This window comes from Papio anubis, chromosome 5 (genome assembly GCF_008728515.1).
Source record: "Papio anubis isolate 15944 chromosome 5, Panubis1.0, whole genome shotgun sequence".
NCBI classification, from domain to species: Eukaryota; Metazoa; Chordata; class Mammalia; order Primates; family Cercopithecidae; genus Papio; species Papio anubis.
In genome coordinates, this window is record NC_044980.1 from 115,268,677 (window position 1) to 115,293,599 (window position 24,923).

At 39.9% G+C, this 24,923-nt stretch overlaps 1 protein-coding gene across 18 annotated transcripts in view; it reads left to right on the forward strand.

Moving 5' to 3' along the window:
* SNCAIP (synuclein alpha interacting protein) overlaps nucleotides 1-24,923 on the forward strand; it is a 152,629-nt gene that overhangs the window by 88,663 nt on the left and 39,043 nt on the right. For all 18 annotated transcript variants that reach the window (XR_002522708.2, XR_002522709.2, XM_009208971.3 and 15 more), the window contains 2 exons: nucleotides 18,595-19,466; nucleotides 21,034-21,213. Coding sequence is in view for 16 of the 18 variants with exons in the window: in XM_009208971.3 (XP_009207235.1) it covers nucleotides 18,595-19,466; nucleotides 21,034-21,213 (1,052 nt within the window). In the remaining 2 variants the exon portion in view is untranslated. The remainder of the gene's footprint in view (nucleotides 1-18,594; nucleotides 19,467-21,033; nucleotides 21,214-24,923) is intronic.

The following is a 24,923-nucleotide window of genomic DNA, read 5'->3' on the forward strand; positions in this document are numbered from 1 at the left end:
GAAACCTGTACTAATGTTGCCTGGCTGTCCTTAGGATCAAAATTAGGTGATGTAACAAACGGGTACTTTGCAGATACAAGATTTTCTTTTTCCTTTAATTGGATGTAGGGAATAAGAGAGAAGAAATAATAGCAAATACTTTATTAGTGCTTAATGTGCTGGATACTGTTGTAAGCGCTCTACTTACATTAATCCCATTCATCCTAAAATAGTTGTGAGCTAAGTACTATTAGGATGTTTATATTATAGATGGGCAAAATGAGGAACACAGATGAGAAGTTAAATATCTTACCCAGAGTCACACAGCAATTAAGTTACACAGCTGAGATTCAAACCCTGGGAAGTCTACTTCCAGATTCTGTTATCTTATCCCTTGCATATATTCCCCTTCCAAATAGTTTGACTTGGTGGCAATAATTTACTTTTAAGATATTATCCTTTTAAATCTTTACAAGTCAATATTTTCCCTGATTAGTGTAAATTATTTTTTCTCTGTTAAATGGTGACTCTTACCAAGTTAAGTGAGTAAACAGAAACTTTTAGCAACTGTTTTTCCCAGGGCTGGTTCATTCCATTCTCCCTAGGTCTTACAATTTCTAGTCGTATCTACAATAAATGATGGTAGACTTTTCTTCAGTGGTTGAGGAGGAGGCCAGTTTCAAACTTAAAAACTTTTGAACTTTAGCCAGTGCAAAAGCACAGTGCTCAAGGTAATCAGCAATAATTAGACCTGACAGGAAATGGATTGTGAGCAAAAGACTCAAGCCTCTTAATGGAATTGCATGTACATTTCCAATTTGATGGACCATTTGGAGGCTGCGAAACTGCATTCTGATAGATCGAGAATGATCCTAGAAAAAGGAACCCACGGAAAAATGTGACTGCCCAGAGCATCACTGTAGAATTATCCATGGGCCCATCTGAAAGAAATTTCAATATGGTGAAGTTTTTGGAGCTGCTTTCCTAAGGAATTGAGGCATTCTCAGTCAGTTCCGTAGGCATCCAGATGTAGAAATAACCCTTCTCACCCTGTCTTTCTTGTATCAGCCACATAGAAGGAGTTTGCTCCAGGAAAGTTAGCAAATTTCTATCTTTTCAAACGGACGCAACAGAATGCACTTTGGCTTCTGAGAAAAGTCCATATCTTCTTTGGGATGGGGCACTCGGCACTCTCAGGGGAATCTTCCTCAACCGTCTGTCACTTACAGCATACCTGATATGGTTTGGATCTGTGTTCCCATCCAAACTTCATGTTGAGTGGTAAATCCTAATGTTGGAGGTGGGGCCCGGTGGGAGGTGACTGGATCTCGAGGGTGGATTTCTCACTAATGGTTTAGCACCAACTCCTTGGTACTATCCTTGTGATAGTGAGTGAGTTCTCATGAGATCTGGTTGTTTAAAAGTGTGTAGTACCTCTCTCACTCTGTCTCCTGCTCTTGCCTCCGCCATGTGAGATGCCTCATTCCCCCTTCTGCCATAATCGGAAGCTTCCTGAGGCCGTTGCAGAAGCAGAAGCCACTGTGCTTCCTGTACAGCCTGCAGAATCAAGAGCCAATTAAACCTCCTTTCTTTATAAACTACCCAATCTCGGGTATTTCTTTATAGCAGTGCAAGAATGGACTAATACGATACCCCCACGAGACAAAGACATTTCTCTTTACCTTTCTAGAATAGTTACACGCTTGCTATTTTGTACAGGTTGTCAAATTTTAACATCTATCCTTGTACGTATTATGTCTCTGACCAGATGTTCTCATTTGCTCTCTTACTTATTTATTCAGCAAATATGTGTTGAGTGTCCTCTGGCCCAGGTATTGAGGACATGGTAAAGAACAAGACAGACAAGGCCTCTGTGCTCACGAAGCTTACATTCTACTGGGAGTGACAGCCAAAAGGCAAGCAAACAGATAAACAAGGTCACTACAGATAGTGAAAAGAGGCAACATGAGGGACTGTGGTAGTTTTTAGAAGCTGGGGAGGGAGGTCTTAGGGCATCAAGGAATGTTAGAAGGCCCCAGCCTTGAGAAAACTAGCAAAGAGTGTTGAAGGCAGAGGAACTAGTAATTGCAAAGTGCCTAAGCCAGAAATGAGCTTAGCAAGTATGAGGAAGAAGAAAACCAATGTTGCTGCAGCATGGTGATCAAAATGAGGAGCAGTAGGAGATGAAGGCAGAGAGATAATCAGAGTCAGACTCCTTGGGGAGTTCAGATTTTATGCTTAGTGCAGTGAAGAGCAATGCCAGCAGGATTCCAATTTTTCTAAAATCTTATGACCTGGAAAGAAGCCTCAGCATGTAGAATCATAACTCCCCCTAAGAGAAGGGACTTTCAAAATCAGCTATTCTGTGAGAAAGAGCAAGTGAGCAAGTGCAAATAATAAACAAATGGGCAAAATGCTGACAACTGATGAATGTGGATAAAAGGTCTACAGCTATTTTTTGTACTGTTTTCGTTTTTGCGACTATTGTATACATTTATTTACAAGTGAAAAATGTAAGAGTTATACACAAATAAAAAGTTTTCTAAAAGGCAAAAAATAAATAGTCCAAAGCCAATCAGATCTTTGAAGGTAATGCTCCTTATCCCAACCACAGGGTCATCTAGCCTGTACTTCATCAATTTAGCAACAGGGAGTGCACAATCTCACGAGGCAGCCCATCCATAAAGGTTAATGCTTTTACTGGCCAAAGTCAGTGTCCCTTGAATTTCCACTCATTGATCCTGGTTCTTCCTTTGGAACCACAGAAAAGGACAGTCCCTCCTGAACAAGAGTGTCACTAGGTGTGTGGAGACAGCAGTCACTCTTGGGCCTGTCTTCTCCAGGTGAACATTTCCTTCCGCAGTTCTGAGTGTGTGCTGCTCATTCTTTTCACTCTCTGTGGATACAGTGCAGTTATCCTCTTAAAGTGGAGCTCCCAGAACCAAACCAGAGGTTCCCCCACATGTGGTCTGCTTGGAAACCTGTCAGCCCCACAGAACACTCCCCGGGGTTTCCCACATACCTTTTCTGTTTTCCCAAGTAGGGCTGTCCATTCTGCCTGCTTCCTGAGTGTCCTCAGAGAAGCTGGAGTGTAAAATGAGCCCTGTTTGTGGCCTTTGGAAGCACCTCTGTGAGACACGCAGCCTAGGGCTCACCTCGCTTCATCCCTACGGCCCTAGTGGTGGGCTCCAAGAATGAAAATGGCAATGTTGTCAGAGGCCTGGAAGTCATGTCCTCGCACCTTCCACTGGCCACCAACGCCCACAAATCCACCTTAGGAGTGCCCTTTCTTTAGCTAGAAGCTTTGATTCCTATTGAAGTCTATGTTTTCCCCTAACAGGAATAATATTTTAAACTCTTCTCTATCAGTTACTCTGCACTAGGACTATTTCAAATTTTTGTGAGAAAAGTGGTTTAGAAAGAAAGGAAGTGCAAGGGAATTGGAGATGCCACAAGGTGGGAAGGAAGCAAAAATCTAGGAGTGGGAAGCCTGAGAATGAACTGCCTGTGCATGGAGATGCACAGGTGTTATTGAGGTTTCTGAGTTGTTTCATAAGCCAGCAGTGTACCAGGCATTGTGCCAGGTCTCTGTAAGCAGCATATTTATCCTCAGAATAATTATCAGAGGGAGAAACATTACTGTGCCTATTTTATTGATGAGGAAACTGAGGCTTGCGAGGGTAAATAATGTGCACAAAGTTCTAGAGCTAGTAAGTGGATGTGAAACTTGCTCTACAGTCTCCATACACCCTGTGGGTAAGCTGACTCAATTGAGGAGTAATTTATTCCAGAGAACCATGTGTAGCAACTAGTTTGGGGCAAGGATTAGCAGCAAAGGAAATTATGCGTTTAAAAAAAAAAAAAAGTTGCACCTAAAAAAGGAAGTTATTCGTGAAACTTTTGCATGCATTCTCTGCTTAATATCTGCTACTCAGGTGGGAAAAGAGGCACAAAGCAGTGAATGTTAATTCTTCTCTATGGTTTTCTCCAAATGAGGACAAAAAATACATTATGGTGACATATGGTGTTCAAATCAAAACATATTCAGTTTCATTGATTTAGAATTTTTAAAAATTAGTTGGACATTCAAATACACATTTGTTTCAATTCATAGTGCTTTAAATGTGATTATTTCAAAATCTGTATCTGCTAAACTCATTGTATAATTTTCTTATGAAAGAAGGCAGACAAATATTAATGCTGCTTCACATCTGAAAACTTAGATGTGCTGAGGTTAGAAAATTCAGTTATATTATAGTAATAAATGACCCTGTAATGTGTCTGAATGGATTCTGAAAAAATGTTATACCTAAATAATATAAAGTGTTACTTGTATGACAATGAGTAAAGGAAATAGTACTTTTTAAACTTGGTGTCTGGCATTAAAGTCATGTAGGTTATACATTTAAAAGCATTGCAAATTTGCTATATTTTTGAACCCTGTGTATGCAAATTTTGTGACAAACCCTAAACCTATAAAGATAAAATATGTGATGTTCTAAGATTAAAGGGATTTAAGCCAGCACCTAAAATAATAAGTTGACATGAAATTTGTCCTGTTGATGCTGTTATGACATAGTTGGTGATGCTAAATATATAAACCTCCTGTTTTCAGTATTTATTAAGGTTTAATGCTAAAAGCTTGAAAGTGAAGGCTGGTATGGCAGTTTGAATTGAAAAGCTTGCTGATTAATCCATTTCACAGGATGTAATGTAAACTGGACTGCAAAGAGCGGGGAAGCACATTTTCTAAGATCTCAATCAAGAAAATGAACACTTCATCCTGATGCAGCAAAGACCCTAACATTGATAACAAGGAACTGTCTCTTTAACTAGAGTAAAAATTTACAAATGATAAGACATCTAGATGAGATTGTTTATCAAATAAAACAATTATTTTTATTGTTTAACAAAACATAATTATAAAAATGATATAATCCATTATTTTTAAAGAACTTAACTTTTCCACCAAAACAAAATTACTGCACTTCTTTCAAGTATTTTTCCCCTGGAGGCATATTTGTACATATCGTTGTCATCACAATATGAGAACAATTTTTGCGCTTTTTCTGTTGCTCCAGAATGTGCATAGGCCATCATTTTGAATGGACCACAGAACTTACCCATGAAAACTGAGCTGCCCCTTCTGTGGAAAGGGAGAGATCATCTCTACCTTTAACCCCTTTAACCTATTAACACTTCATTTATGTTTCTGAGAGGAAGGACGTAGGTCAATGTTCATAAAGATGGGGGCAGGGAGTGAGAGAAAAGTTAAAATAAAATTCTGGTGGTATTGAAAATAATAAAAAGGGCTGGGTATGGTGGCTCATACCTGTAATCGCAGCACTTTAGGAGACTGAGGCAGGTGGATCATTTGAGGTCAGGAGTTCAAGACCAGCCTGGCCAACATGGTGAACCCCCGTCTCCACTAAAAATACAAAAATTAGCTGGGTGGTAGTGGCACACCCCCATAATCCCAGGTACTCCAGAGGCTGAGGCAGGAAAATCGCTTGAGCCTGGGAGGCGGAGGTTGCGGTGAGCCAAGGTTGTGCCACTGCGCTGCAGCCTGGGTGACAGCGAGACTCTGTCTCAAAAAACAAAAACAGAAAAAAAAAAAAAAATAAGAAAATAATAAAAAGGGCTGAAGGTAGCAGAGCTTAAACACATCACATCTTTGCCCCTTTTTCTCTTGACTGAAGCATTTCTTTTCTTTGCTTAACCATAAATGTCAAGTGGCACAATAAATTGACTTTCTAAGAGGTTCACAGCAGTGGAATTAAGGAAGTTAGGAATAAGACAGTATTTGAGGGAAAGAAAACTTAAGGGTAGAAACTCACAGTCTTCTCTCCTGTGTTTTGGTTTATTTTTACTGGACTCTAAGAAACATGTCTTCCACTCCCCAAACTGGTTAAGTAAAGAAACCGCCTGTTGGTAGAAATGAGTTAAAGGAAATCTGCAGCAAGAAAGGATGAAAAATGGGAAGTCTAGAGAGAGGCATCCTTTAGGCAGGGAGAGAAAGAACTGAAGCATAGGGACAAGGAAAAATGTATACACAGCCAAGTGCCTTTGACTTTGTCTGGCTTTGCAGTGACTTCCTTCTCACAAGTCCTCATCCTATCACAGGAATAGCGATTTCCCCATCCCATCTTCCCATACTTTTTAAAGGCAAAAGTATGAGTGTGTGTTGAGGGACATTTCTAGTTTGGTAGCTCTGTCATAGCATCTCTGACAGCACCCCAGTTCTTCCTGAAAGCATAGCCTTTGCTTTTGTCTCTCAATATTCAATGGGCTCTATCTTCACATTTCAGATCACCCCTTTTTATCCACTTACCTCCTTTACTCTGACTCTTCCCTCAAAAAAAAAAAAAAAAAAAAAAAAGTCATAAAGTAAACTCAAGTAATAGAAACAAAATCCTAGAATCTCATAGTTGAAGGGTCCTCTTGCATAAGTCCCGACGCTTCTGTGGCATTTGCTTGTTCAAATGGCCCTTGCATCTCACCGTATGATCCAGGACCCACCCCAGCACCATTAGCGGCAGCATCACCCAGGAGGTTGTGAGAAATGCAGGCTCTCAGACATGCCCCAGATTCCTGAATCAGAATTTGCATTTTAACAAGCTCAATCCCCAGGGTATTCATTTATGCACATTCAAGTTTGAGAAGCACTGACCTGGGTCATCTAGATACCAGTCCATTGTTTTTAGTGAGGCACAGTGATCTTTTCAAAAATGCAAGTCTTATCATGCCACTCCCTGCTCAAAACCAAGCAATGGTTTCCCAGGATGGTTCTCAAGATATGCAGTGGGAAACTCTCTCATGTGGCCTTCAAGGCCCAGAGTGATCTTCTGTTGGACCAGCAGGCTTCCTTGCATGCCTCCTGCCTGCCAGTCACATCAAGGAGCCTCCTTCAGTTCTTCAAATGAGCAGTGTTCCTTCACATGGGATGTTATTCCTTTTCTCCCTCCACCTCCAAGGTCACCTCCTTAGGGCCCCTTTACTTGACTTTCTGGACCAGCACTGTCCAATAGAAATATAATGTGATGGACATAGAGTGTGGAATAATAGACATTGGAAATTCAGAAGGGTGGGAGAGGGGTGCAGGGTGAGAAATTACTTAATAGGTGCAATGTTCGTTATTCGAGTGATGGTTACACTCAAAGCCCAAACTTCACCACTGTGCAATAGATCCACATAACAAAACTATACTTGTACCCCTTAAATGTATACAAATAAAAAGCCTGAGGAAACAACGACAAAGAAATGTAATGTGAGCCACATGCCACATATGTAACTTAAAATTTTTCTAATAGCTACATTAAAAAGTATAAGCAGATAGATCAATTTTATAATATACTTTCTTTAACCCAACAAGTGAAAACTATTATCATTTTGACAAGTGCCACTAGTCATATTTTAAGTGTTTGATAACCACAGGTTTTTAGTGGCTCCTAAACTGTACATCCCACCAACTCCTATTATTTCCTAGCTCCCTATACTTTTCCTACTCTATACATATCTGTATACTAATGTGATATTGGTTTAATATCAGTACACTAAAAACTCATTCAGGTGATTTTGTTCATGATGGTGTCTCCAGTGCCTGGGCACTGCTGCTGACCATATACCTGAGGTGTAGATGGACAGATGAATGTGTGAAGACGTGAAAGGAATCCTCTGGGTTTGTATCATGGTTGAAGTATGAGACAGCTGATATTTTGCTTCTCTTCATTTGGTTTGACACCCTGATTCTTCAGTTATCTCCTCTTTCATCTGCACTATTAATCTCTTTGTCTCCATGAGGCCATTATCCTCATCATACAAACATTCTCTACCTTCCATCTTAAAAAACAAACCAACCACCTCTAGAAGCTCCCATCCTACTTGCTCCTCCTTGCCAACCCTCCATTTATAGCCAACCTGCTTTAAAAAGTCATGGGAAACTCCCTCCCCTGTCCCCAACTTTCTATTTACTTTAAACATCCCTAGTATGATTTTCATCTCTCTAGGGAAGGTGATGGCTTCCATGCTGTCAAATGCACTGACACTTTGCTATTCTCATCTTTCTTAACCTGTCAGCATTAGCTGAGACAATAGGCCCCTCCTTTCTGGAAACAGTCTCCTCTCTTGGCTTTGTGAGACCACCTCTCTCCTCATTTTTCTCCTAACACTCTAACACCCTCTTAATCTTCCTTTGCAACTCCTCCTCCCTCTAAATTTGACCTTTCAATAGTCAAGTGGGACTAAATATTTAATAGGACCCTCCCTCTGCCCTCTCAGCCTCTCATTTGGTCTCTCATACATGCTTACAGCTTGAAATACCATCTACATGCTGCTGGAAATCCTCTCCACACTCCAGCCTCCTATTTAATGGCCCACTCAGTGTCTACATTAGAAGTCTCATGGAATTCTAAAGAGAAATTTTTGAATTCCCCTGCCTGACGTGTTGCTCCTCATACTCCCTCCTCAGTGAACTGCACTCTGCTGACTGAAACATCTCATCAGGTGCTGAAGCCAGATTTTCTTGCTTTCCCTGATGTCCCATATCAATTCATCACCAGGTCTTGAGTCTCTGTGCTCAAAGTATATCCCCATGCTATAAACTAAATGTTTGTGTCCCTCCAGAATTTGTATGTTGAAACCTAACTCTCAAGATGATGGTACTTGGAGGTGGGATCTTTGCAGAAGTGATTAGTCAAGAGGATGGAGCCCTCATAAATGGAATTAGTGTCTTACCAAAGCAGCTACTGAGAGCTCCCTCTCCCGCTTCTGGACTCCGAAGTCACCCACTTCTCTGCAAAACCCCTCAGAAATACCCATTTCAGTTAAAATAATAAACAAACTCTTTGTTGTGGCAAATAAAACCCCCAAATGGGGGTTATCGGGGTCCCTGATAACCTCCCCCAGCTTCAACTTTGCTTCCTTTGACTCTGACCCACTCTGATCTAGCAATAACAGCTACAGAACCTGCCAGATTCTCTCTGCTTTAGACACTTGCAGATGTGCTTCCTTCTACCTACTCAGATCTTTGTAAAATTATCTTTTATATTATCTCCCAGTTTCTCACATAATTGGCTTCTTCTCATCCTCCAGGTCTTAGCTTAAATGTCACCTCCTTGTTGAGGTTCTCATCTGTTTTCTATTCCAGTCCCCTCCTTATTCAAAGAAGTTTGCATTTAGTAATTTTTTTTTATTTATCTGTGTACTTGCATCATTGTCTGAGCAGGATTATGTCTATTTCATTCACCCCTGCACCCCTAGAGACATGTGCACAGAAGACATTCAATATATATTTGTTGAATGAATTAACCGTATAAGAGTACTGTAGCATTCTGCCAATTACCAGTTGCTTTAGCACTCTGACTATGCTTTGTATTCCTGCTTTTCTTGCTTACTAAATTTAAAAAAAAAAAAAAAAGGAAAAAAGATCACCACCCTTAGCCGGTTGAAGGAATTAGCAGCTGTAAGAACAGATTCTCAGTGATAAAATGACTCTAAATTTAGGCTAATGCTGCTAAAAATAAAGAGGAAGGAAACACTTCCACTCAACTGTTTTCAAGAAAGGTTGGGGGATATTTTTGTTTTTTTGTAGACAGGGTCTCACTCTTTCGCCCCAGCTGAAGTGAATTGGTACAATCATAGCCCACCACCAGCCTCCAACTCCTGAACTCAAGCAGTCCTCCTGCGTCAGCTTCCCTCGTAGATGAAACTACAGGAGCAAGCCAGCATGCCTGGCTAATTTTTTAATTCTTTGTAGAGATGAGGATCTCACTGTTACTCAGGCTGGTCTCCAATTTCTGGCTTTAGGCAGTCTTCCCACCTCAACCTCCCAAAGTACTGAAATTACAGGTCTGAGCCAGTGCGCCCAGCCAGAAAAGTCATTAAAAATTATTTTTCCTTTTTTTTGTTTTTTGTTTGTTTGTTTGTTTGTTTGAGACAGACTCTTGCTCTGTTGCCCAGGCTGGAGTGGAGTACAGGGGCACAATCTCGGCTCACTGAAACCTCCATCTCCCAAGTTCAAGTGATTCTCCTGCCTCAGCCTCCTGAGTAGCTGGGATTATAGGCATGCACCACCATACCTGGCTAATTTTTATATTTTTAATAGAAATGGGGTTTCACCATGTTGGCCAGGCTGATCGTGAACTCCTGACCTGATCCGCCCCCCTTAGCCTCCCAAAGTGCTGGGATTACTGGCATGAGCCACCTTGCCTGGCCATAAATTATTTTTCTAACTTTGCTCCCACACAGAAGGTTCCTAGTAAATTGTTACCAAAATTTACACAGACAACACAGTGTTGGATTTAGGTTAGAGTGAATCTGAAATGAGTATGACTACTGATTTCTGGGATTCCATTGCATATATGTGACCCAAATAGAGAAAAATGTGAATTGTATCTTTAGGGAATAATTTAATTTCAATAAGGCAGTCCTCCAGTGTTACGGAAAGAAAGTTAAGAGTCAGAGAACCTTGGTCCTAGTTGAGAAGTCAGCATGCTGTGTCATTTTCCACATTACACTTAAAATTCTCTGAGTTCTCATTTATTTCCAAGTAAGAATACATAAGAACTGTCTATCCATCCTCCAGAGTTGTGGAAATCTAATGAAATCATACACTTGCCTTGTACTCAGAAGCATAAAATGCCTTACATAAATGTATCGGCAATTTTAAAGTATTAAGTGGAGGGCATTTTAGGAAAATTCCAAATGAGAAATATTGCTTTGTAGAATTCTTAAAATATATTTAAATCTTTTTTTCACTCTTATTAGTAATATTTGTGAAGTGTACGGTGACCTGCACCTGAAGACGGAGGTGCAGCAGCTCTGCCATTCATTAATCCCGGCGAGCCACTGTCCATTCTTCCTCCCACTTTGTTTGCCACTGTACCTGCCTGTTCTCTCTCCAGTCTTGTAGCTGAGGGTTCAGGCCATGGTAGGAGCTTGCAGGGGCAGACCCACAGACCTGCCAAGAGCAAGAGTAGGCTGCAGGCCAGCACTGGATCTTCCATTTCTCCTCCCCTTAAAGTGTGTCTTTCTTAAAATAAGACCAGTTTTCACAGACTCACCACTTTGTTTCTTGTGGAAAATAAAATGCATTTAACTTTTAGCAAAAATAAAACAAGAAGGGAACACTTTTATACCCTAAAGACACACCCCATTTTCTTTGTTGTCTTGGTGTCTAAAGCTAATTTTCTAATGTGGACACATAGTCCATATTTAGAAGTAAAATCAGCAGACATTTTGGGAGTTGTCAACTGAAAATGGAGAGAAGAGGGTAGAAATTTTTCAACCTGTGCTATCAGCCTCCTGTTCTCTCCTACCAAGAAGCAGTAACTCACAGTCCTTTGTCCTTGACGGTAGATCAACCCTGTAAAACATCGCCACCTTCAGTTAAAATGTGTGTGTGCTGCATGGCCAGAAGCCACACTTAGCCTGCTCAGAGCTCTGCCCTGTTCCAGAGCATCTCCAATGGTAAGACTTTCACTGTCCCCTGACATGTATCTCTCCCTACATTTCCTCAAGAGAGAGGGGGAAAGAAGGAAAGGAAACCTGGTAAATGGGCCTGGAATGAACACAAAACTTAATCCACTCACGAGGTTTTGCTAGTGTCAAAGTGAAGGTCAGCATACTTTATAGATGGCACAATAATGCAAAGACCATGTAACTTTCTTCACCCCACCAATTGCTGTTCTATGGAAACTGTACTTTCGAAGCCCAAAGGTTTAAAGTTGTCAAAATATTGAGTCTGATTTCGTGATGGAATATGCCTCTTTGGTGAAGTATCTTTTCTATCCAGGGTAGTAGGGCTTGAGTATTTCAATGAGTTGTCACAAAACAAAAAAATGGGTGAAAATAGGGTGCAAAATTATGTGAGCTGGAAATAATAAAACATGAATCAGACACATTCAACGACAGCTGCTTGGTATCAGTAGCCACTTAAAGACAGAAAGTTTAGAACCCAAATCAGTGACGCTTTCCCCACAGTGTTTTAATGCCCTAATGTGTATAGATCGTTGGCTGGCATTTCTATAATAAACAAGCCTTCTGTCCTCCTTTCTCAGCCTCACATTACCCTTACTAGAGGGTCTGTAGCATCAATGAAAAGGATGAGCAAGCAGCCTGAAGGGAACATCCCAGAAACACTCATTCCTCACACACCCTTTTGCTCTTCCCAACACAGTGCCCCATCACAGTTCTCCAAATCCAGACTTGACTCAGCCTTAACTTTGATCAGGTCATGGTCTGATCTCTCAGGGCAGCACAGAAGAGCACCCAGCAAGTCGTCCTCACTCAGACTCCGTGCCTTCTTCCTCCTGTCAGAACATGGGATAAGCCACCTGTCATCACTTCTTACAGAACCTGAGGTGTCTGCAGTAAGTGGGTGCAGTACAGACTTCAGCTTACATCAGACTAACCAACCTCCTGACTCTAGCATTAATACTCCCAATCGTTCATAATGCCCCTCCTTTTGCTGTGAAAATGGAAGGAAATGGAATGTTGAAGAACTTCAAAAGTATGTTCTGGAAGGCGCCTAGGTTTCCAGTAGCTATGGATGTGAGGTATATTGTTGTGTATACTTGAAGGCAATTATAGCTAAAGCTGACCAGTTTGTTCCTCATGGAAAATACAATCCATTTAACTTTTAATGAAAAACAGTAGGGGAACACTACTTTGTCCTAAATCATACCCCTTTTCTTCTCTTCTTGGTGTCTCAAGCTAAATTTCTAATATGGACACATAGCTTTCTATTTAGAAGTAAAATAAATAGGCATTTTGGGAGCCAGCATTGACGTTTGGTCTTGAAAATTGAATCCACTGTTGCAACAGCAAACTGTCCATTATCTTCCTAAGAAAATACTAATTTATCAGTCTTAGGAGCCAAACAGTTGCTCTGTGTCAGCAATCAGCATAGCCTCATAATTATAAATTTGTGAGGATCTGGTGAAAGACATAGATCCAGAGAAATTATAGTGTTTCATAGTGAGTCATTCAGAATAAAGAGCTCTATTATTTGTAGACATTCCATACAGTCATAGAAATTTAGAGGTGGATCAGGTTTTAGCAATCTTATAGTCTAACCCCATCATTTTACAGATGAGGAAACTGAGGAATGTTTTGTAGGAAATAGATGAAAGTGGTTTAATATGCAGCACATCTTGTCTAAACATTTTCAAGAGCTTACTAACACTGTCTTTGAAATACTTGGCACAATTGGTATGCCCAAAATGTGGCAAGGTGACTTCATTGTGTCAGAACTCATTTATTTACTATACTTTTCATCTTTGGTTTTGGCAGCTTCCTTCCCTCCCTCCTCCTCCTTTCCTTCCCTCCTTTCTTCCTTCCATTATTCCTTTCTCCCTTCCCCCTTCCTCCTTCCCTGGCCACCTCCTCTTTTATTCATTCATCCATTCATTGAAAGATTAAGTCATTGGTCCCCAGTATCTTCAAGGCACCCTGCTAGACAAAGGGCTGGTTATAAACACAAGTTGGTTCTCAGGCTATCTTTGCCCTTGAGGGGTTCTCAGGAGGGAAAATTAAACAGGTGTATGAGTGAATAGTTGTAACAGAATTTCCAAAATGCCCAACTCTAGGTATGTGCAGATATTATCAGGGCACTCGGAATCGAGGAGCAATTATTCCCTAGGAGAGTCACAGGAACTGCACAAAGGAAATAACCCCTGAGTGGAATCTTGTGAGATGAGCCTCAGTCTCAGGCAGAGAAGACAGCCAAGAGCATTATAGGAAAGTAGGAATAAGCTTAAACGCAGGGAGAGTGTGGTATATCCAGAAAGGATGAATTTAGCAGTGGAGCTGCAGGGAAAAATTAGTGATTTGGGAGTCATGAGTGCTGAGATGATAAGGTAAATTAGAAAACAAATACAAGAGCTGCTACATACCATGCTAAAGAATTTAGCTATTACCCTGGAAGCCAAGGTTTCACAAACCTAGTAATTTAAGTATCATTTCCACAACATGCGTTGTATCCCAAGTCTACCTCTGTTATTTTTGCTTTACCTGTATTGCATCTGTACTGTTTATTTAATATATTTTTCTAAAACACCTGACTTTGAGATATATTTGTTTTTAAAAGAAACTTCATGTCACTATGGTTGTAAATAGAAAGCCATGGTCACTTGCAATAAATTCAAGGTCATCATTAAAATGAATGTGATAAATTGAACATGAAACATTCCTTTAATTATTTGCTTATGAACATCTCTGAGCCTGAAGCCTGTGGTCTCATTTTTCGAATAGGGAATTGTAAGTTTTGGAAAGGAGTTAAATTCATTCTAGCACCAAAATGAGTCTCCTTAAATTAATTAGTAAGAAGAAAGAGAATTTGGAAGGCCAATAGCATTCTCACTCGGTAAATCAGGGGTATTACCATGGTTCCTGTGCGCCTCTTAGGTATTGCAGGGATATGCACCCACATATGGGGAAATATTGTTTAGTGCAGGGCTACCTGAAATATTTGAGTGGATTTTGGGTGACAAAGTCAGACTTACTGAAGAAGAATCACTCAGGACTGAAAAAAAGAGAACAGGGGAAGCCAGGAAAAACTTACAGAGACTGTGGGAGAGGATCCCAGTGTGGTCCAGTCAGTTTAGTGATGATGAAGAAGAGGGCCCAGATTTCAGAGGGATTAAGGATAAGGACACAGCAGGACTTGGTGCCTGAGTGATGAAGGGCAGGGGTCAAGGAAAGAGAAGAGTCAAGGATGCCTTGGAGATAGAGTGCTTGGAAGACTGCATAAGTGTTCTTGTCACCATGTAGGCCACGATCACAAGGAATATGTTTTGGGAAGGGGAGTAGCATCTGGATGTATTGGGGGAAAAGGGGAAGGGGAGGGAGTGGGAAAGGGTGGAGAGAGATGAGGCACTTGGATCGGAACAGGCCACCTATCAGGAATCCTTGCACATTCTAAGACTGCATTACATGTTTGTTCAATCAATAGATGGGTGTGGACAGTCAGCAGGCAAATACTTTACTAAAGCTCAGTGGCATTCCAAGTGTCAGCTAGACTGAAGAGATAATTGTGGCCTATACATCAGCAGCAAATACATGTCTGTTTACTTACTGACCATTTTAGAAAATCTGTGGTGTAATCAGATAGACAGGTTTAAGGCTTATTAGGCATGTTTACTTCTGTAAGATGTTGAAAATGAGCCCATTCAACCAAAAAGTCATTATGAATCTACTTATGTAAAGCAATTTTTCTGGGTTCTTTAAGGGATAGAGAGATAAATTAGACACAGACTCTGCTCTCATGGAGCTTGTACAAATCTAAAATGGATAAAATTTGGGGAGATTTAAATTTTGGTAACATGTAAAGAATTTATTCATAATTTCCAAAAAGCAAAATTAGCCTCAAAATTTTTCTAGTAACAAAATAAGTCTAAACTTTGTTTCCATGTATGATAAGAAATATATTATTGCATTGCAATGAAATAAAAGTATGAGTGAAATTTTTGATAAATTTAAATAATTGCAAGTGAAAATCTTACTAGTCATTAATAGCCCCTCTTCTGTGTTGTTCTTAAAGTACATGATTACACAGCTTAGCAGCGATAAAGGAATTGAATTTTGTCTTTTGTATGTAGCACAAAATTGCCCTTCTTCCCATCCAGGTTTATGATATAGCAATAAATTGGAGCCTTTTAATGAAAACCTGTGAAATAATCCATTTTTCATTACTGGGATGTCTTTTCTTGGCAATCAAAACATAGACGAGAAAACACAGATCTCACTCACAGCCTCAGAAAGAGTCATAGGTTTGAAGAAGGAGAGGGACAACAAACCAAAATGTTGGCACTCCTTCTTCAGTTTCTAGATCCTTCTGTGAAAAGATGTGTTTTCGTAAGACCCAGACAGAATTCATTTCCATAGAGCATTTTTAATGGCTCCTGTCAGAACAAAACAGCTGGGAAACATATGGTATCCATTTCCCTGTATCACTTGGAAAAAATTTCACGTGTAAATAAAGCCAACATAAAAGAGTAGCCCTTTGAACCTACGACCTTATATAACACATAAATATATTGGTACAATGCACTCGTTGTATTGACCTACTAAGTTATGTGGCTTTAAATTTTTTTATTACCTTCTGAGATGCACATTTTCTAGAGGTTCCAAAGAAATCAAGGTAATTGGCAAAATATTACCAAATATACTCAATAATAAGAGTGTATCTCAGAAATGTCTATGAGTATATATACACATTTTTTTCCATTTTATTTAAAGTCTTGCAGAAAGTTGATGAATAAAATTAAAGGCATATTTACATCTTATAAACTCTATGTCCACTATCTCTGCTGTTTTAATTAAATAAGTAACCATGTGTTCTTGAAGAGAGAAAGGCTTGGCAGAAACTTCTGGCAGACATTAATTTTTCATGGCTTTATATTTTTAGAGAGAAAAGGTCACATAAAAGATAGAAAACTTTTACATTTATAAGAGACCAACTGGAATTAGTCTTTGCCTTTGCATATTTACATTTCATAAATAACTTTAGCAAATTGAGCTCTTACTGGTGATTATCACTCCACTGAGTTTATTAACAGGATTTTGTCCCCTGTGAAATTAAACTGTAAATCCCTCAGAAGGATGCACTTTGTACATTTTAGAAGATTTAATGTGTTATGCAACGTGAGATTCAAATTCACATACTAGCATTTGTTAATTGTCTGATCTATGCCAAGCACTGTGTACAACTAAGAACTAGAGCCAACAAAAGGGGAAAAAAGCAGCAGCCTAAGACCATCTAGATACCTTCCTTCCCTTCTGGAACATTCTCTTCTACATTACTTATTGGAGAGAATCCAGCCCTCCTTCCACAGCTCATAGTATTCTCTTCTTAGATTCTAAAAAGTCAGAGCCAGAAAGGTCTGAGAAGTGGACTGCACAGTGCAGACCCTTGCAAACCTCATGCAAAGTTGTGGTCAGTTTCAGGGAAAGAACTCACAGATAGTTATATAGCATTCAGGTTCAGAGCACTCACTCTCATCCCCTTAGCTTCATTCAAGAACTTCTCTGAATCCTTTTATAACATACCCCAGCAGGAAGAAGAATGACCAGTAGCTTAAATTTAGGGAACTTTAATAATGTATGTTCCACTTTCACCCTAAGAGTCAGTCACAGCCAAGGGCTACTGCAGAAGTTACAGATGTGAATATACACCCATCTTATGTTCTTTTTTCCTTTGGTTGTTCCCAGTAGCAAAGAACACACACATACACATGCTTTTCACTTGTTGTTTCAGAAGAGAAGAGGTAAATGGAAGGTCCCTAGCTGTAGGGCATGCCCCCTGAAATCTCATCCTTTGATGGGGGATGATAGGAACTATGTGGCAGGGAACTAGGAACCCATAAATCAGTGACCTGCAAGTTTCCAAGGGTATTGGGTCATCTTTTATCTAGCAGGGGAGTGGCACGGGAGGAAGCAGTATAATCATGGCTGAGGAGACTGTTGTTGCTCCATCTGCTTGCCCCAAGAGAAGGCACCAGGCAGCCTCTCATAACTGGGAGAGATGGTTCTTATCTTTCACCTCCAGGTGTGTCTGGCTGTTTCACTTTCTACTCTATCACAACCAGACACTTACTCAAATGCAAACCAACACACAACCTTTATCCAAACTTTGCACAGAAATTAGAAAAAATAACCAGTCTGCCTAACCCATCTTCTTTTCAGAACTTTCTTACCCTGTTTATTTCCAGCCTTCTCAACAATGGAGGGCAGTATTGAATCTTAAAGAACATGTTCTGTTGTGAAGTGTTAGTGCATTCTGTCACTGTGTCATATGTCAGAAAGCACCATGAAATGCTGCTGCATGATAGTTGACCAGGTACTTTGACCAAGATGGGGTTAACTCAACTATGTCTTGTCTCCCACAGGCCTTTCAGCTCCTGAGCACTGCATTCCTTCCTATTCTTTCCCTAATCCACTTAATGGCACACCTAGGGAGTCACTCAGCAACTCATAGTTTGCATTTGCTCAATATTAAATAATATGCCCCTTCTTTACATGGGACTTCTTATGCATTAGGGGTGTATGTGGACATGCACGCTAATGTGTGTGCATGTGTGCATACAGCATACATCCCTTTTCTCCCTAAATTAGTTTGGAAGTTTGTTTTTGTTTTGTTTTGTTTTGTTTTTTTGAGACGGAGTCTCGCTCTGTCACCCAGGCTGGAGTGCAGTGGCGCGATCTCGACTCACTGCAAGCTCTGTAGTTTGGAAATTTATTTAACACTGAAAATCTTATTCTCTAATCTTGTTTTTCAGGGTGATGACAAATATATAAATATTGCCAGGGAGGTAGATCTATCCAGGGAATAAACCTAAATACCTATCTGGGGTTGCTTCCTTAGCTGTTTACCATTACCATTATTATTACTTTAATTAATTTTGAGTCAATATGTTATAACTTTCTTTGATTATTCGTTGTTTTCCAATGGTAAGTTTGATTTTTTTTTTGTTCTAGCGATATGCACTCTCTGTAAGTCATCCTCATGCACAGAGCCTTAATTTGAACATAGCGTGAATGAACCACATCTACCTGCATAGCCAAGATGTGTTCAGCATTCCAAATTAATAGCTTCCTATTTTAATTTTTTAAAAACAGTTTCTAGCTCTAGCTGGAATTGTGGCATCTCAACTCTCATTACAAACACGCAAAAGCCCACAGGAATCGCTGATGTGTACAGTAAGTTCCGCCCAGTGAAGCGGGTTTCGCCACTGAAACATCAGCCAGAGACTCTGGAGAACAATGAAAGTGATGACCAAAAGAACCAGAAAGTGGTTGAGTACCAGAAAGGGGGTGAGTCTGACCTGGGCCCCCAGCCTGAGGAGCTCAGCCCTGGAGATGGAGTGGGTGGCCCACCAGGTAAGAGCTCTGAGCCCAGCACATCGCTGGGCGAACTGGAGCACTACGACCTCGACATGGATGAGATTCTGGATGTGCCTTATATTAAATCCAGTCAGCAGCTTGCCTCTTTTACCAAGGTGACTTCAGAAAAAAGAATTTTGGGCTTATGCACAACCATCAATGGCCTTTCTGGCAAAGCCTGCTCTACAGGAAGTTCTGAGAGCTCATCATCCAACATGGCACCATTTTGTGTTCTTTCTCCTGTGAAAAGCCCTCACTTGAGAAAAGCATCAGCTGTCATCCGCGACCAGCACAAGCTGGCCACTGAAGAAACCGAGATCTCACCTCCTCTGGTTAAATGTGGCTCTGCATATGAGCCTGAAAACCAGAGTAAAGACTTCCTAAACAAGACATTTAGTGATCCTCATGGTCGAAAAGTTGAGAAGACAACACCAGACTGCCAGCTCAGGGCCTTCCACCTGCAATCCTCAGCAGCAGAATCCAAACCAGAAGAGCAGGTCAGTGGCCTGAACTGGACCAGCACCCAAGGCCCAGAAGAAAGGAGTGAGTATCTGAAAAAAGTAAAAAGCATCTTGAACATTGTTAAAGAAGGACAGATCTCTCTCCTGGTAAGTATAATCTAATTCAGTATACATGTCAATAGACTGGAGACTCCTTTTTTATCAGCTGCATTCGTTAGTAACAGAACGATGCTGCATTTGTTTTGGTTCTTACTTAATCTTTACTTGTGGCTTTATTTGGGAGATGTGACCTTTTGAGTTTTAAAATAAGAAGTTACGAGGTTAATACAGGGAAAACAAATGGCTAGAGAGTGAGTGTTATTTCATTTTAACTTTGCATGAATTCAACTGAAAAGAAGACTCAATCTCAAACAAAGAGAGCCCGGCACTTTCTTTAACTTGAATCTTAATGTCTTTCTTTTTGCTTTTCAAATGGTTCCCAATGCTCTCATGCAGTTATTTGTGGGGATGTCAATTCTTGGCTAATGGTGGACCTGCCGGATATGTAAACAGAGGGTCTTCTGTTTTGTCCTGATCATTATTCAGAAGAGTTGGACAAGGTTGTTTGAAAAGCATTTGTAGATAGAAGCTTACCCAAGAGCTTCATTGCCCTCTGACCCAGGTGGAGTTTTTACTTACTTCCAGCTCTGCATGTCTAGGGAGCATGAAGCTTTTCCAAAGACTCTAGAAACAGAGTAACATGATGTAAGAAAAGTCTGTTCTGCTTAGGCTCAGAGAGAGATAAACTTAAATAGCACTCCATCTGCCTACATTGTTCTTTTCTGGCTTCCAGACTTGGATCAAACAGTAGCAAGCGTGGGCTCATACTATGATGCTAATTAAAGTCTCATTCAGGAAAATCATCACATCTTGGCAATGTGATTCTACTTACTGTAAAGCCATGCATACTTAAGTACAATATACTTGCTCTATTATCACAAATACTATTGTGATAGGGTGATATAATTGAATAATTTTATGAAATAAAGTAGTAGTAGTATTTTCTCCTGAAAATGTCTTTTCCATTTTCCTGGCTTTTCCTGCTAATTCTCTTTGGTTCATTCCTTTCTTTTGTCCTTCTTATGTTTTCATGTTTCCCAAATGCTAACAACACCTCTCAGTTCACCCAGAAATCTCTATCAACTAGTTCATAGTCAAGGGACAAAACTTCACTAGAGATGAGAAAACCGAAGCCATGTAGCCTCCAGATACCAGCAGTCATCAGGTAGTTTGCCAAAGCCAGTTCTCTACAATCCAAGGCAAAATAAGCAGGTAGAAACAAATAGCTCATTCATTCAACAAACCTAAAACAGGAAATAAAACCCAGCCCCAACCCTCAAGGACTTCACAATCAAGTAGGGGAGACAGACAAGGAACCTGACAATTACTGTAAATGTCATTATAGTTGTTTAGAAAGCCAGCTTGAAGCCTCCACACCTCATTGGCCCTAGCCCTGTTGCCATGTCTCATATGAAGATCTGTCTCTTGAGAACTCATGTTCTAAAGCATATTGTAACAAAGAATAATAGCAAGATACTCTGATTTATTAGATCCCCAAGGCTGCCACCAGAACTTCTATAAGCTCATTTCTTCTTTCCAGTGCCCAGAGAAAAACGCCCACAGGGTCTTGCTCTGATTTATTGACTTGGGTTTTCTAATCTTACTATTTATACAGCCACACCTAGCTGCAGACAATCTAGACAAAGTTCACGATGAAAATGGAAACAATCTGTTACATATTGCGGCATCACAGGGACATGCAGAGTGTCTACAGCACCTCACTTCTTTGATGGGAGAAGACTGCCTCAATGAGCGCAACACTGAGAAGTTGACTCCAGCAGGCCTGGCCATTAAGGTGACTGGTTGGGGGCTGGAACCTCCGCAGCTAGAAGTTGGATTTCTATTTTTTTAAGATTCCTTTTGAGCTAAAGTGTTAGAAGGGAGAGAAGAGAGTGATTTGTCAAGCAAAGAGCAAATGAACATACTGCATTTAAGAGAGTAATCATTTCAGTCACTGCTTTGAGATTTTGAGACTAAATTCCCAGTTTTTGTCAATCTGCTACTAAAGAGAAAGGAAAATGATATGTTGTGGTTCTAAGAACTTTTGTTATTCATAGGGATTGCAATTTAGCTTCTTAACCACACCTGGATCTATCAGAGACTCTCATTTCTTCTTGAATAATGAGCAAGATAAATGTGGGGAAGGTGTATTTTTAAGGATGCTAGCACACTATTTTTTTTTTTTTTTTTTTTTGAGACGGAGTCTCGCTCTGTCACCCAGGCTGGAGTGCAGTGGCCGGATCTCAGCTCACTGCAAGCTCCGCCTCCCGGGTTTATGCCATTCTCCTGCCTCAGCCTCCCGAGTAGCTGGGACTACAGGCGCCCGCCACCTCGCCCGGCTAAGTTTTTTTTGTATTTTTAGTAGAGACGGGGTTTCACTGTGTTAGCCAGGATGGTCTCGATCTCCTGACCTCGTGATCCACCCGTCTCGGCCTCCCAAAGTGCTGGGATTACAGGCTTGAGCCACCGCGCCCGGCCTGCTAGCACACTATTTCAGATCACAAAGTGGGCTCTTAATGGATCACATCTGAAGTTTAAGTGTCTTCAGTATCAAGAATTTTTTAGAGTATCAGTGCCGAGTTTGAGTTTAGCTCTTACAGAGCACAGTGTGCTGTCAAAAACTACACAAATTAATGTCAACTGGGATAGAGTTAAAACCTAGAAACTGTGAGACAAGAAAACATGGACTTTTATAGCACTGCAGCAAGTGCCTCTGCAAAATATAGTACATCACTAGAAGATTAGCTATTCAACTAAAATTACCTAAAAGATCTTTGGCAAATAAATGTAGAATCCAATCGTATTTATTAAAAAGCCAGAAGTGACATTCAGGGAAATATAGTACATCTTGTACTTTTGCATATGTATTTTGCTTTACATAATAGTTGTGTCTTCTAAAAGCTGAATAATCATAATTTTTATAAATGAAGTTATATTGAAATTGATGAGGGGAATTTGTTAGAGAAACCTACATGTCACTAAAGAACATTACATTTTAAAAAAATCAACTGCTGTTCTACCTGAATATATTTTTTATGCAACCCTGATTTTTGTGCATTTTTAATTTGATGATTCAGCAAATGTTTATACATTAAAAATAATTTCCATTTTATTTAATTTTGCTCAGTTAAGCAAAGTAATTAATAAGGTATACTTCAAATCTAGTGTAGAAAATAATTTTTAAACAAAATAAATTTATGACCCTTGTGGGTATCATTTTCCTTTGGTTGTAAATGATATGATGTCGAATTAAGAACTAAACTGCAAGCAGCTATCATTAAGAAAGACAGAACTAAACTACAGGCAGCTATCATGAAGAAAGATAAGTCAAATGTAAAGTCAAGATTTAATATAGTTGAGCTTAACAAAGTGTACCAAGTTTACCAGGTACTGTGTTTGGTGGCTAGCAATACAAAGTTGTGTAAGTCATGGTCCCTACTTTTAAGGAGCTAATAGCTAGTGGAGAAGACCGCTAAGTTATCAGTAACACAAGTACAGGATGGCAAATTTGGGACACAGTCCTGTGACAGAGTCCTGTAGGCATCAGTGAGTATGTGTCAGTGATGAATAAAATATTCTTGCAGTGCCAATGAGTGTTAAGATTTGCCGTCCTGTTTTAGTGTTTATAAAATGCAGTTCTCATTAGTCTTCCTAATGGTAGATTATTTATATAGGTAGATGACAAGAATTTTTTAAAATTTATATGCCCTAGGGCTTGTTTTGATAGATTAAAAATCTCTGAGTAGAAGGTACATAAGAAAGTTAGTGGTCATTACGCCAGTCTTCAGCGTAGACACCTTCTATGATATCCATATTAAGTGTTAATTCATTCTTATATTCCTACTGTCAACATAAGATCGCCATCATTCAGTCAGTGTGCAAACTTAAAGAGCAGTTTTGTTTTTCCTTTTAATCAAAAAGATTTCAAACCCATAAGACTCAAAAACTTTTACAAGTTTGAGGTCTCAGGCTTTTCATACTTTACTTCCAGACAATGATTTGAATGTTCTATTCCTTTATTCTAGAATTTACAAAAGCAGTAAATACAAATATTTTATAACAAGTGCTTCCCTCTTTAGAAATCTGTCCTGACACATATTTTGTCTCAGTCCATTCAGTGTATTTTGATGAACATTGATGACATTGAAAGAGTCCTAAAGAGTCATCATTTTGTTTTAGGACCTTGTTTTGAACACCAGTAACCAACTAGTGGTGTTTCACCTCATTAAGCACAGTTTTGAGGGCTCCATTTGTACCAACAAAGTTGGTACAAATGGACAGAAGCTGCTAAGATAATATGACTTGGCTGACAGGAAGCAGAGTCAGGGATAAGGTATCAAATAGAAAGATTACCTGAGAACAGGGGCTTTGAAGTCATATCAGGGCTTAAGAACATCTCCCTCACTATTAAACTCCTGGAATGGAACATAATAAATTCTGCCGGTTACGTGCGGAATTTATTGACTACTTCTGGGATACCCAAAAGTAGATACTGTAGGAGTTCAGGGTATTATTGAGTTTTCTTTAGAAATGATTAAGTAAAGTAATTGGAAAGAAATATTTCTAAAAGGTGAGAGCAGTCTGTTTTCTAAAACAGGAGAGAAGAAGAAGTTATTTTAAGACTTAAACAGTCTAGGAATGAAATAATCTTAATTCCCTTTTCACTTCTCATTCAGTCCTTTTGATTAAGCCAAAAAGCCAACTGTCCATCTGGGAATAACATGACTTCAAACACATAACCTTACTGATACCCATACTGATCAGTATGGTTGCTAATCCTTTCTTCATTTAGAGGAATGAAGCACATTGTATTAGTGTGTTAGTAGTTTTTTGTTTTTAATCCTGGTAGGAAACATTTGGCATGTTCCAATTGTGAAATTTAAGGAAAGTGTGTAATTAATGGATTATATATAAAAGGATGGTTGAGGGTAAGGGAATTCGTAAAGGAAAGTGCAATACCATGGGGTCTTTATTTAGCAACCAGTACACGGTTACCTCCCCAAAACTGGGAAAGGGAAAGGAGTGGTTATAAGAACTTGAGGTAGAGAGGGCTGAGTACAAAGGACTAGCTTACTTTTGAGCTTTTTAAGGGACTCAGTTGGCCAATGGCAACCCCACAGAGAGGGCCTCAGATGCACTCTCCTTTCCTGATCTGCCACTGCTCTCTATCAGCCAGATCCAGCCAGAGGGGCAGGGAGCCAACTCATACAGACCAACCTCCCAGGGCAAATACCTCAAGAGAATAGAATCTGCATGTGAATAGTTGGGAGTTCTATTATCCAAATGGAATAAAATGAAGAATGAGCAGATTACCTCATTGTCCTCCTTTTAGAATAGATTTTTACCCTTGAGCAGTTAAATGATAGAATTCTAAAATAAAGAGAAAGTAATCCTATTCTACTAATTTAAATGCTACCCTTGGTGAAGCCTCCCCTGGCTCCCTGCCAACCATACCTCTTTTCTCCTGGGCTAAAATCCCACAAGCTGCAAACTAGGAAGGCAGTT